Source organism: Pygocentrus nattereri, chromosome 2 (genome assembly GCF_015220715.1).
Source record: "Pygocentrus nattereri isolate fPygNat1 chromosome 2, fPygNat1.pri, whole genome shotgun sequence".
Lineage (NCBI taxonomy): Eukaryota > Metazoa > Chordata > Actinopteri > Characiformes > Serrasalmidae > Pygocentrus > Pygocentrus nattereri.
In genome coordinates, this window is record NC_051212.1 from 39,378,511 (window position 1) to 39,393,429 (window position 14,919).

General features: G+C 38.5%; 1 protein-coding gene across 1 annotated transcript in view; it reads right to left on the reverse strand.

The window, feature by feature from the left end:
* eif2b3 (eukaryotic translation initiation factor 2B, subunit 3 gamma) overlaps positions 1-13,558 on the reverse strand; it is a 57,380-nt gene extending 43,822 nt beyond the window's left edge. The window contains exons 1-3 of the mRNA XM_017718423.2: positions 13,245-13,558; positions 12,702-12,857; positions 7,954-8,111 (exon numbers count right to left, since the gene is read on the reverse strand). Of these exons, the coding sequence (XP_017573912.1) occupies positions 7,954-8,111; positions 12,702-12,849 (306 nt within the window). The 5' untranslated portion in view covers positions 12,850-12,857; positions 13,245-13,558. The remainder of the gene's footprint in view (positions 1-7,953; positions 8,112-12,701; positions 12,858-13,244) is intronic.
* Positions 13,559-14,919: the final 1,361 nt, after the last annotated feature.

Below are 14,919 nucleotides of genomic sequence, written 5' to 3' on the forward strand. Positions count from 1 at the left end.
TTAATCTATTCATAAGCGACAAGATCAGAAACCTCATAACCCTGTAACAAAATATGTAAAAATAAGTTTTGTCCAAAAAACTATGCAGACACATGGCCAGAAAAGTTCAATAACAAGGTCAAAAGGCCAATATGTATAAAATATCCTTTGAGACCCTACATCTATTATAAACTAGGGTAGCTCTCGATAGCAGTTGCAACAGTTCTCAAACATCCATGTGTTTTACTTTAATTTCAAACTTTTTGAAACTACTACTGAAGAAAGAAATAAAAAAAATCACCCAAAAATGTTTTGGTAACATTATCTTAGTTCTGATTGGCCCCTTAAATTTAAATATGTTATGTTGGCTGAAAAATGACTGGCAGTAAAAAAAAAAAAAAAAAAAAAGGACTCAGAATTTTCTGCTAGCAGCCCACATTACCTAGCATTGTGCTGAGTCATCGAGAAGCCTACCCACCCAGCAATGCCTATTACACTTTTTTTAAACTCCAAGCCATGGATGGCTGTGCCATCGCCGTGGACTGAACCCAACCACGTCAACGTTTAAACAACTGCACTACTTGGAATACAAAAATTATATCAGGAGGAGACTGATCACTGTTGGAAAAGTAAATGGGAAAGCTTGTAATGCTTAATCTGGCATCAGTTTACAGGTAAAGATTTTAAATGTGTTTTTGAAATATTAATGTGGTTTTCAGTTTCAGGATTAAAGGGCTCTCCACATTCAAAGAGATAGGAGTCTGGTCTTGGATGAGTGGAAATAGCTACCCGGGAGCAGTGCCAAGATGACTTTCTTAGAAGGACTTTTCTTGGGAGCCCCCCCCAAACGACTTATTTCATGATGCTGCAAAACAATAGAAGTCATATCACCCCCCCAACACTTCCTGTAGTGTATTACAAACTGCCAGAATGACCATGTGTCTCATAAGAACAGTGCACAACATCGTAGAGTGCTTTTGTTTTTAAGTAAACAATGTGTCAACGAGGCATCAATGTCACTTTATCAATGTCACCAGCAAGTAATCACCTTTGCTGACTAAACACTGACACCGTAGAGTTGGGAGGTATTTTTCAAATCAAGATTTCTCAGTAAGCTGGTTTACAAAACCCAAAAATGAGGATTGTCCAATAGAAATGCCTGGCCTCTCCTACTGGACAAGCTTCACTCTGAACCTAAGCTTCTGGTTAAGTGTGAAATCCTTATGGGAAATGCCAATATTTTTCATGTACACCTTTGCTGATGTCAACATATAGACATAACATTTGAACCATGCATAAACAAGGACTAAATCTGCATGGACCAGCACTATAAGGATATAAGTCATGCATTTATGAGGGTTATCAAAAGCAGTAAAATGAATAAAATGCAGATATTTTAGCACAGTAAGCCAGAGATGGCTAATTGTTTGCACTTCTAGAGTATAATAAATACATCAACAAATATGAGTTCGAAATATTAATCAAATTTAAACATCCATCGTTTTGTTTTAAACAAATTTCTCCTGACTTGATCCTGACAAAACTGTGCATCCTTTATTTCTTTAAAGTGTCCCAAGAGCAATACTTTGAGGACTTCCTCCTGCTATACATCAAGGATTCATTCCCTCTTCCTCTTACTGTGCTAACTAAAATACAGTTTTTGAGAAAGCATATCACTTCAATCCTACAGCACCACTGAGAAAACAACTCCTTAGTACCTAGTGAATAAGGACTCCGACCACACAACAGAGGAATAAAATCACACAACAAAAGAATAAAAGAGCATAAGTAATCAAAACTAAACACAATTAACAGAAAATTGTGTTTGTGCAACTTTTAATTTTTTTTTAAATCAACCTCCTTAAAAGAAAGAAAGAAATATATGTATGAAAACATTATGGTATGCATAAAAAAGAATCTGCACAAAGCCACACACATGCAGGCATTGACACCACCCAAACGCCCCTCAAAAATGTGACCAATTTACACCTCACTCAAAGTTGAGCTGCTGCTGAACTGACCACTTAACAGGGCATAGATGCGCTGCTATTTTTCACCACAGACTCAACAAGTGGCCTGAATGCCTGAAGCCTGGCTGCCTCCTGCCCCCATTCCTGAAGGGTGGGCCACCGATGGGCTGCTCCAGTCACAGGGACGTGAGGGCCGCTGAGTGGGCGTCAGCTGCTGGACTGTCCGAACACTGTTGCCGCTGTTGGGCCTTTTAGTGGCTCTCTGAGACGTGTGCGAGGCGGTGGGGGTTGGAGGAATTGGATGGATTGGGGAGGGGTCAGGCCACCCACACAGTGCTGTGGTTCTGCCTGACTAACCCCCAGGCCCTGTGAGGCAGCCAGGTGAGACCACCCAGAAGGGGAGGAGAGAACAGGAAGAGAGCGGAAGAGGGCGGAGAGAGGAGTGCAGGTCAAAAATAAAAAGACATATTACACGTATCTGCCAACGGTTGGATTGCTCTTTACTGCTTTGAAAGTTGAGACTGTCAGTGGCATTTAACCACAAGCACTCATGAAGATACCATTAGCATGGAATTACTATGTCAGTGGTGAATACCATTAGCAAGTCATTATTAGGCTCAATAATGTTCACAAACATTAAATGTATCTGTCAAGTATATACCAAAACACTTCTAAAAAAGCTAAATTCTGTCTCAGATTTAGACTAAATGTCTAAAAATGAAGTCTTTGCTTCAGTTAGCTTGCATACACGTGGACACTAAAGAGCTTTTTTGGGAGAGAGGAGTACACACATTCAAAGGGACATGATCTCATTGAACCTGCAGCTCCATTACTGACAAGACCTGGCAGAATGCTGCATAACACAAGATTATTCAGTTTCTGCACAAACATTGACTTAAGGCGTCAGTACGAACCCAAACATGGGCTAATGAAAGAGTGCTTTACAGCGAGGCTCTTTGTCAGATTCCCCCATTATGTCGGCGTTATTTGCTGAGGAAGGCGAGTAGACTACGTGTTTGGGTCCATACAATAAACAGGGATTTGAAGCCCCTATTGCCAGCTGCCATCTCTCAACACGTAGCGGGCTGTTCGTGCACTGGAGGGCTCCACTACTCAATGCTTCTAATCTCTCATTTCTCTCCAGGATTAGAAATAAATGCATCTGCAGCGCGGCTAGCGTGCTAGAGCAGGCCCTCCTCCGGAACGTTCCCTTTCCAGTGCATTGGTGTTTATTATGGCGGAGTTAATCTCCTGTGATGTGCTTTAACACATGTTTTTACCATCCCTGCCTTGGACAGCCACATTTCCATGGAAGCCGAATGAAACGGACCTTAGTACGCACACACACAGAAGACAAGTTGTAAATGATACGATATCCTGACCTCAGAAAAGACAAAAGCAGAGTTGGAGGAGTAACATCGGCCCAGATGTGATGACACCTTCTAACTCCTTAATACCTTGTAGCACCCAACTATAACCCACACACAGCACCTGTCCCACGCAGGACTATACAAAAAGCCTTACACATGCCTGGCAAACACAGCTGGGTTTCAGGGTGGACTAGGGGTTCTGACATCATGTGTTTGTGGAGTCGGGGGAAGGGGGGATGTGGACACTGGGTTTTCAGCAGATGAAATGAGGCGGTGAACAGAGCTGAAGCCAGCAGCATGGATCAGCGCCTCCGGGGTTAACCAAGATCTGCTTGTCCACCCTGAACCCACTCACACGGGAGCCAGGAGGCCCGGTCACTACAGGGACATTCGCACAATTAGAGGCAAACATTATAGACAAACACCATCTCCTGATTCTGCTGCTATATATTGCTATTGTGGTGTGTGTATGTTCAATGGAACCTGACACGTTTCCAAATCATTTTGGTTCATATGTTTTGAGTCCATTCATCATATAATTTGCATACCTCCTTGTTTCAACGGCCATTGTCCGTTTTATCAGCTTCACTTACTACATAGGTGCACATTATCTGCATACTTTGTTAGCCCCTTTCACTCTGTTCTTCAGTGGTCAGGATCCCCATGGACCCTCACAGAGCAGGTACTATTTGGCTAGGTACTATTTTGGATCATTCATTCTCAGCACTGCAGTAACATTGATGTGGTGATGGAGTGTTAGTGTGTGTTGTGCTGATATGAGTGGATCAGACACAGCTGTGTGTTCACTCACTGTCCACTATGAGACACTACTACCTTGTCAGTCCACCTTGTAGATGTAAAGTCAGAGACGACAGCTCATGTGCTGCTGCACAGTTTGTGTCGGTCATCCGCTAGTCCTTCATCAGTGGTCACAGGATGCTGCTGACAGGACACTGGTGGCTGGATATTTTTGGTTGGGGGACAATTCTCAGTACAGCAGTGACACTAGCCATGTTTACATGCAGCCTAATAATCTGTTAATAATCTGACTAATAGCTCACTCGGAATGGAATACATCCATGTAACCACCTCAATCGGAATAGTCTGGTCTGACTGAGGCCATTTGGAATGCAATTTCTATCCGATTGAACGAGGTGGGGGATCCTGTAAATAATCCGTTAAATAGCAGAATAACAGCCATGTAAACACCTGAATCCAATTACACTTCCAATTAGAACGTGTAAGTATGTTCTGCGCATGTGTGTTAACGTCACAGCGAAAGTTTCTAACATTTAACATGGCAGGAGCAGAAACTGGTCTGCAGGCGAGACAAAGTTTATGCTCTGACCATTAAAAGACGGTGGTGGGACAGACATCCAATTTATGTGTCTTGGACCATGGCGTCCTACTCCTGCCACTTCCTTTATAAGTATATGTGAAGCATGTTTTTCTGAGTCTGATATCAGTTTAAAGCCATTATAAACACAAGCGCACCTGCTGAAAACTCAACTCACTTGAACTGGACCTCACATGATGTTCGCTGTCATGGTAACATTTACTCTAAGCAGTACTTCACGCATGCATGTCATTTTGGATCGGATTACTTGCAGTGCGCATGTAAACAAAGATTTTCCATCAGATTGTTGAATAGAGTGTGCATATATACACCTCAGTCTGAATCTGTAATCAGAATGTATTCAGTTGGATTGGCAAAAATCTTTGCATGTAAACACATCCACTGAGGTGTTTAAAAACTGCAGCAGCACTATTGTGTCTGATCCACTCAGACCTGCGCAACACACACTAACACACCACCAGTGTTACTGCAGTGCTGAGAATGAACCACCACCCAAATAGTACCTGTTCTGGGAAGGTCCATGGGGGTCCTGACTGCTAAAGAACAGGGCGAAAGGGGGCTAACAAAGTATGCAGAGAAACAGATGGACTAATTGTAGAACTACAGCACACCTATACAGTAAGTGGAGTTGATAAAATGGGCAATTAGCATAAAACAATAAAACAAGGAGGTGGTCATAATGGTAAATATTATGTCTGATTGGTCATGGTTTATTATTATTTTACACACACACACTTTTTTATATATATATATATATATACACACACACACACACACACACACACACACATTTTATATATATATATATATATATATATATATATATATATATATATATATATATATATATGTAGCGATGAACACAGAATGATGTCGGTTTTTAATGTGGTGCTGCCTGAGGGATGGAAGGTCACAGGCATTCAATGTCGGTTTTCTGCCTTGCTGCTTACTTGCAGAGATTTCTCCAGATTCTCTGAATCTTTTGATGATGTTATGGACTGTAGATGATGAAATCCCTAAATTCCTTGCAATTGCACGTTGAGAAACATTGTTCTCAACAATGTTGTTCACAGAGTGGTGAACCTCGCCTCATCCTTGCTTGTAAATGACTGAGCCTTTCAGGGATGCTCCCTTTATACCCAATCATGACACTCACTTGTTTCCAGTTAACCTGCTCACCTGTGGAATGTTCCAAACAGCTGTTTTTTAAGCATTCCTCAACTTTCCCAGTCTTTTGTTGCCCCTGTCCCAACTTCTTTGGACCGTGTTGCAGGCATCAAATTCAAAATGAGTGAATATTTGCAAAAAACAATAAAATTTATCCGTTTGAACATTAAATATCTTGTCTTTGTAGTGTATTCAATTGAATATAGGTTGAAAAGGATTTGCAAATCATCGTATTCTGTTTTTATTTATGTTTTACACAACGTCCCAACTTCATTGGAATTGGGGTTGTATATATATATATATATATATATATATATTATATATATATATGATCCCACTGCACATATTCTGATGTATAAAGTTTAGAAATGCATATTATAAGGATTATTATTAAAAAGGATAAGGATATTATTAACACTGCTATTCATTAGTACTGATAATTGATTCAGTACTTCACAGCTACCTTTTTACAAGAAAGAATTACCTATGAAAAGCATAAAAATCACTGAAATTAAATGACAGTATTATGTCAGACAATCTGAATTATCAATACAAGTGTAAAAAAAAAAAAAGCTCAAAAACGCTCATTTGGAAAACCGGAATGTTTGTCTGTGCTTATATGGAGCAGCAGTTAGATATAGACACTACCCTTCCTTCTGCCACTACCCTGTCCTTGCAAAGGCAAATATGGTGGAACACAGTGATAAGTAATGGGTAACAGACCCCAAAAGAATTGATTCTTCTACTGACTTGTCTGGGAGTCAAAATGTGGAGTAGTTCATCACTGACGAAAGGGCCTAGCACCGTCACTGCTGTAGGCAAAAACTCACCTGTTCATGACAAACTCCATGACCAAAAAAGTTTTTTTTTTTTTAAAGTCTAAAAAGTACTGGCTCATATAACGCAATGCTTTTGTTGAACCATCTTCATATATGTAATGTTAGATAACTGTAACTAACTAGCGCTATTCGCAAGTAGCAAGCTCTACTTACAAGCTAGCTAACTCACTTTAACGATCTCCAATGCTGTATGGTTATCTAAAATGAGCTATAGCTGATGTGATGTGCTGATGTGAACCTTGCAAGCTAAAGTCATGCATTTGCATGAAATATAGTCTATAATAGTTTGTAAGTAACATCAGATAACTGCAGCTACCAATGCTTGCAAAGTAACTGGCCAAATCTGATCATTTAAAATAAACAGTCAATGCTTGCCAATGAAACTAAACATCAGCACATACCAAGGCTCTCAAATGACACTGGGTTTACAGGAAATACAAGTTTCTCATGAAGGAAAATTTCTGAAGCAGCGCAAATTGGCCTTTCTGACAATTGAGTTTTGACTTCTCATAATAGCTAAGGAAAGAAACAAGCAACAACTTCAATCTATCAACTGAATATATACAAATGACACTGAATAGTGAATAAAGGTAATGGCAAACTAATTACTGAACATGTAGCGTAAACTAATTTTTAAAATTATTTCTGCTCACATTTGTGTTCAACAGCTGCAAAATAGGTAAAAACTAACAGATGCCAGATGATAACAAACTACATAACAGTTTTACAATCTCCATGTTTTTGTTTACTTCTGACAGCAACCACATGAACAAGACAACTTGGTTGAATTCATTTTTCAATGGAGAAACTACTTCAGTGCACATAAAAGCTGTACGATACCTTTTATGTACTACCTGTCTAGATCAGGAGTGCACAACTCCTGTCCTGGAAGGCCAGCGTCCAGCACAGTTTGGAGGTTTCCCTACTCAAGCACACCTACTTAACTTGGCAATTAGCAGATAAGTGTAATCAGGTGTAGTGGAGCAGGTAAATCACTAAACTTTGCTGGACACTGGCCCTCCAGGACTGTAGTTGTGTTCCCCATGGTCTAGATAAAGTAATGCTTCGCATAAATCAGTCACTCATTGTAAGCAGTAAGATAATTGCATTTCTTGATTTGCTGAGATGGGGTTATATTTGAAATGGACAATGACTGACTTTTTTTCTATGAAATATATGTGTGGAGCATGTCAGCAGAGGGGGACTCATTGACTCAATGAACCCAGCAGAGGGGTTCATTGCTGGCATCCTAAGTCTGAAACTGTGCTCACCTTAATCTTCTGCTGAATGTGTCTCAGGGCATCAGCAGTGCCCATGTCAGCTTCCTCTGGGATACAGACAACGTCCAGCTTCATCTTCACGTCCAGCTTCAGCCTTTGCTCTGTGCTCAGGGCTTTCTGCACTTCCTTAGTGGTGATTACCATAACCTCTAAGATGGGGAGACATCAACAAATACCTGTTCGTTCATTGGACATATCAGCAGCATTATAGTCCTATTTTCTTAGCAAAATAATTTACAATAATGTATCAGTATAGTTATGTGGGCTTACTTTTGCAAGACCACAGTAACTTGCGCCAAGAAACAAGCAACACATCTGATTAAATGCAACCTAAATCACAGAATAACAGTAGTTATGCTCGGCTCCCACCATGCATTTTTACACCATACGTTAACTTTTAATAGCGTTCAATAATTCTTTCACTCCAGCTCTTTAAGTGTTAACCTGGTCCTTAATAAAACATAAGACAACAGAACCATGCCTGTTTTTGATATACATATGATAAATACGGGCAACACTGTAAATGAGGGGCACCCTCAATATTCTCCAAGACTAAATAAAGGTTGATTGATTGATTGTGATGACTGGGCTGTGAGAGTATGGCGTAGAAGACATTTTTAAATCCACATGCAGTAATATCTCATACTTAACCTAAAACTCAGAGTAAACTTAATGAAAAGTTAAATGTTACTAAATGCTAATCAAAATATATCAGACATACACTTTTAATACAGATGTTTTTTTGCCAAAAAAGTCTTGTACTTAGGCCAAATGGAAAAGGCTTCCAGAATCTGTGTATAAACATTTTCTTCCAAAGATGCTTGCTTTACTGTAGCTTGTGCTAGGACTTATAAAAGCTAATTGCAGGGCCATGCTGGCTGGCTTTCTGGCCGTTAACAGGGCATACTGTGCCACACATAAAGGTACATACTGTATTGCTGGGCAGGCAGAAAGCCATAGCCACAAACTTCATACCAGTGGGATTAGTCAATAAAAGCTAGGTGTGAACAATAAACATTTAATTACCATTAATCCAATAGAACTAAATCCCCAAGAATGTATGCCTGCTTATCCTTGCTCGGCTTTAAAACCTGTTTTTCCAAACTGTGATTTCTTTTTTCATTATATGACTGCACAGTAGGTGTGCACAATCGGAATCAGCTGTTTTTTTCCCCCAAACATACATTTTTTTATATAGACAAATTATTAGAATACAAAAATGCCACTTTAAATAGCAACAAATATTAAATAGCAAATTTAGTAAATAAATCTAAACTGGCCATAAAAATTACAAATCAAGCTTAACTACAATAATGTACCAGCAGAATGTTCAAATTAGTTCATTCAAATTAAGGACAAGTTCTAAGACTCGCTGATGTAGGCCTGGGTTTCCTCAAAATCAATGCAAGATGATCTTGTACAGGGCAATCAATATTGGTCACAAAAATCACAATTGTTTTTGCCTAAATTTTTAGCCCTATGCAACCTGTCTGTCATTCATACAACAAAATTAAACGATTGTTGATTCGATCGAGAGACAAAAAAACCTGAGCTAATCTGAACTAAAATGATGGCATTGTGTGGTGCCTTTAAATGTAACCATACATTATGTCCAATGATTGCTTTCATTGGCTCATATTGTCTACACATTCTATAGAAATTAACTTTGACATCAGTCAAATATCTAATTGTACATGTGTATATTATACAAACCATTCGTCATGCTTCCCCATTCTATCAATACCACCTAACTTACAGTCAGCCTGAAAAACAAAATAATCTACATTTCCTGATCATATCTACCTATCACTCATATATTCCTTCATACATTCATTCCATATCAATTAAAAAAGTAAATTCTTCTTTTGCCCACCCCAAAAACATCATCTGATTTTTAATAGTCATTGTGCAAGCAGAGAAAAATAAAACAAGCAATAACGTTTCCCCTCCCAAAATACCCACCTACCATCAAGACAAAATGCTCAGCTGGCTCAGAGACCCTCCCTCATATTGTTTATCACTAGAAAATATATGGTGGTAGAATAGTGAGTGCAATGGCATGCACACCAATAGCATGATCGGATCTCGACATGTGTCTGATTATTCAAGTAGTCATTTGAACAGTGTACTCTGATTTCAGAAATCCAATTAAGAGATCTGGATTTTGTTTCAGTAATATGTTTTTTCAGCGCTTGAATATCCTCACTCTGATTTCTTTTATTTTTCTAAGTCTGAACATGTGTGAAAAAGCAAACACAGTTTAAAAACACACAACTGTTTAACACAGCACCCGGGAGATGACAATGAAACACTTTTGGAGTGAAGCTGAAACCAAGTACATAACTGACAAAATGAAAAATATGAATATCCTTAATTTTCTGGATGATGTACATTCATATTTTCCAATAAAGTGTCTCTATGTTTTAAAAAAATTTATTTTACTTTACATTTATGTCGTGTCTTATTCAGTAATTTCTTTTGCTGGTTGCAAAGCTGAAATCTGATTACTGTCTGACTCATGTAGACCCAGAATTCTCCCATTATCTGAGTATATTATAGCAGCATTATAAATGCGCTGGGAAAAAATTAGATTTTTTTTGCAGTTATCGGATTATTAAGAGCTCACAAACGCACTCTGTATCGTGATTGCTGAGTAATGTTGACTTTAAAGGGCCTTATTTTACCTTTTTAAAAACACATTATCGTATTTCTCAAGCCCTACAGAATGACAGATCCATGTTTGAGCTGCTCAAATAAGGCCAAATAAGGCCGTGAAGGCTCTAAAGTGATGTTATCTTTGATTTTAGTGTTTTTTTGTTGTAGTTGAGTTTTTATTGCACACAATAATTTGGATCAATTCCACAAATGTCTTTTTTATAACAGCAGCTATTAAGCAACAAATTATTCATGTTAGACATTCCAAAACATATATGCTGTAAATAGTTAAATAAAAAATAAATAAGTTAAATAATAAAAAATAATAAATAGAAAAAGTGCACAGCATAGCACAGATGTGTTCATTAGCAGGACATGATAATTAAACAGAGCTATACTCTATATGGTCATATGCAAAAGCTTGAGTGCCCCATTTGAATATTTTGTTGATTTTCTGGATGAAAATAAGTTTACACATTCTCTGCAGGAAACTAAATACCTAACAAAAAAATCTAATAAATATAAACTGCAAAAGTGCCATTATTTACTGTTAACTTTTGCCCAGACCATATTTTAACTTCTGTACATAATAACATTAACAGAAGTAGATGTACAGTCAGTGTATCAAGTAGATAGGAATAAATGGCTTAAATGAGTAATATAATGTGATAGCTACTCAAATCTTTGCTTAAAAGCTAAAATCACAACAAAATGAGCTTCCTTTTATGTCAAGGGTCAAGCGCTAAGTAACCTCTAAACTGTGATCCACACATGACAAGTATATGATTGGCCAATAACTTTTTTTTTTTTTATCTGCTTCAGGCTGATTTCTCAAATCAATTTCCGATGACACATTTATTGCAATGTAACAGAAGAGCACCTTTAACGTATAGGCAACACCATCTGCACTTCAGCAACGCAATTGAAATGTCTCCCACAGCACTACACACACAAGCAAAACCTGCAGCTTCCACTGATCACCTCCTTTAGAAATAAAACATTCAACAAAAACAGCCCAAAAGCTACAACTATTACAGCAAAGATGATGTAATTTTATCGCAGTATGCATACCTCTATAATAAACAATGGTTTTGAATATGTGGATGCCACCAGTGTGAAATGGCCCTTAATGACATTGGCAGATATGTACATGTAAAATAAATTGGCACCATCCCAGAGTACCCATATGGGTGTATGACCTAAATTCCCATATCACTGCATTCGCAAAATTAACATCCCAAAGGGGTCAGAGATAAATGTTCCTGCATAACAGATAAACCAGACATTAGGGGAAATTCCATATTTTTTTCTGAATGTCTCCATTATTTAATAGTTAGATGTAAACAAAGTAGAGTTATTTATGTGAAATATTCCGTTTTCGATAAACATATACAGACATGTTTGTAGTGATGGTGATAGGAACCAGATCTCTGAAGTGTTTAATGCTTCTAAAAGCTCCCTCACAGAAAAATATTACATGAAACATTTTATGATAGTTTTGAAATTTGGGAGATTGTGACAAAATAGTACCCAAAGAAAACTCTTTTTGTCACATTTACCCAAATTAAACATGATCAACATTGCATATAAAATCTCAGAAGACATATGTACATTCACTGGTTATTTTGGATACCAAATAAAATGGCTATAATATAGACACACATTGTAGGTACTGTGCCCCTGGTTCTCATCACCACTGCTGCAAAGAAATCAAATTTGGTAGGTTTCTGTAGAATGCACCATTAGTAGAATTCACATTAAACCACTTTGAAATCACATTATTTATATCTCAGTGACTGAATTATTTTAATTATTTATTTGGATTATTAAATTATTGATTCAGTGAAATTCCCCAACATATTGCACTTAACATGCATGACTATTAACAGCTACAGTGTTTATATACATCCAGCTGAAAACAAATGAACACCAAAAATAGTGAATTAACACTGCAGCTGTTAATTCAACTCTGTAAGTCATAAATTAAACATTGTGGATTTAGCTGTGTGGCATGACGATGCAAAAAATTACAGCATGCTATGGCGCTCAACATGATGGTGCAATGTCCAGTCCCTGTAGTTTACCTTCAAAGCCAGCTCTCTCCAGCAGGTTAAGTGGGTACCAAATAAGTGGCTTGTTCCCCACAGGCAATAAAGGTTTAGGGGTGTTGTAAGTAAGGTCCATCATTCTGGACCCGCCACCAGCGGCCATCAACACCGCCTGCAACTCCATCTTTCTTACTGCCAGGCAAAAGACAATAAAACAGTTATAACTAAACCCAAACTGCAAATCTCTATTCATACCATTCAGACAGATGCAAATTAGGTCACATAAGCTTATGTTTTAAATGATTTTATAACTGCATTTCATGTCAGTAGTGAAGAAGGAAGATATCTGAGAGATATACATTTACTATATATTTTCTTGGTTTGACATCCTGAGATTAAAACAATGATGCATCAAACGTACAACATTTTCGTTTTCTTTCACCAGTGCAAGCTGCCTGTCAATCTCACCAAGCAGCACAACGGAGTTATGCAGGTGACAACGCGTTTGAGAAATGTGACTAAAGCACATAGTTTATAAACCAGCAGAAACAAATAAGGTTATAAACACAACACACATACCTGTATCGAGCGTCAGTAGTTTATGGTGTATAACTGGACTTATGGCATAAAGCAGAAAGCTTAGCCTGCTGCTGACTCAATGTGCTAACGAGCAGAGGCCAACAGGCTAGCGGAGAACAACGACTGCAGAGGACAATACAAACTGGGTGAGGAAGAGTATTCAGAAAAGAGTCCGTTTACAGAAGAAAGAGTCAATGTATTTAGGAAAGACTGGACTAAAGTGCTCTTCTGAACTGAAGAAAAATGATCACTGATCATCACTAGCAGCTAACATGATGACATACGTGCCGTTACTCTGAATCAGACTGTAGGGAAACTTCAACCCATAACTTTAGTTCCTATCTGCAGAAAAGGCTGTTCCAATGGTTTACAGCGCATTTTGGGTCAAACTACCGCTGCAGCAACAAGAAGAATAGTGATAGTGATAGTAGTAGTACAGTAGTAGTCGAATGTTGACAGAATGACAGTACTACGTATCTTTAAAGGGTAACGCTGCCGTTTTTTGTGTTCTGTTCCATTTATTAGTTTTGTGTGGTTTCAACAGGCTCATTTTGTTGACTGCTCTGTATTGCATCTCATATAAAAATCGGTCTAGGCTAAAGCACTTCTTATAACAAACAAACAAACAAAAAAACAGCTGGTAACTTCAGTCTGAATCGGAGGAGCTACCACCTACGGTACAATGTGCTACAACGTGTGTGAGATGTAGTATTTGGACATTTCTCTCACACTTTTTTCTTTTTAGAATGATTTAATCTGGTAATATTGTAGTGTCCCATCCTTTGATTGACTGGCGAGCTGTCCAGGGTGTTTTCTGCCTTCTGCCCGTTGAACGCTGGGATAGGTTCCAGCTCTACGACCCAGAAAGATAAGCGGCTCAGAAGGTAGATGGGTGGATTGATGTAGCGTTTTGCTACTGGCCGCGCGGTTGTGAGAGGTGCGGGAGGCTGGGCTATGCAGAGGGCTATGCGCACTGCCTGTAAAAAAGGTACATTTATGTTGTTAATGTCGTTGCTAGTTAATTTAAAGGTATGTGGTAGGTGTTTATTGTGTTATTCTGTGTGGGCGTGTGGGGTGGGTGCTTTTTGTTACACAGTTCTGTCATAGTTGGAAACTGGACCTGGTCAGGATCTGTTCAGCTGAGCCTATAAAAGTAAACAAGTTTTAAAAATGTGCACAAGAAATAGTTACGCTTGCAATATTATTTCTACTCATTTGCTTTCTGATTGCACAGGATAACGGATCTCATCATTACGCAGTTAAAAAAAAGTAAACACTCTGAAAACAACTCTGCAAGTTATGGAAATAAACATGTAAATCACACACACACACACACACACTCACACACACACACACATATTCTAAGGCGCTTCTCCCTCAGGGTCACGGGGGGATGCTGGAGCCCATCCCAGTGGTCATCGGGCGGAAGGCAGGATACACCCCAGACAGGTTGCCAGCCCATCGCAGGGCATAAACATATAAATCAAATAATGTAATTATTTTATTGAAATTTTTTATAGTTTTTTTGTCTAGGAGTTTTTTAGATGTTTGACAAGGATACTAAAAGTGAAGTAAAAAGATTTTGGTGCTTTTATTTTTGGTTCTTTGATAGAATGGTTAAAATGACCTTAGGCTGTTTTGGATGGGTACTTCTTGGGTGGTTTTTCATGCATTT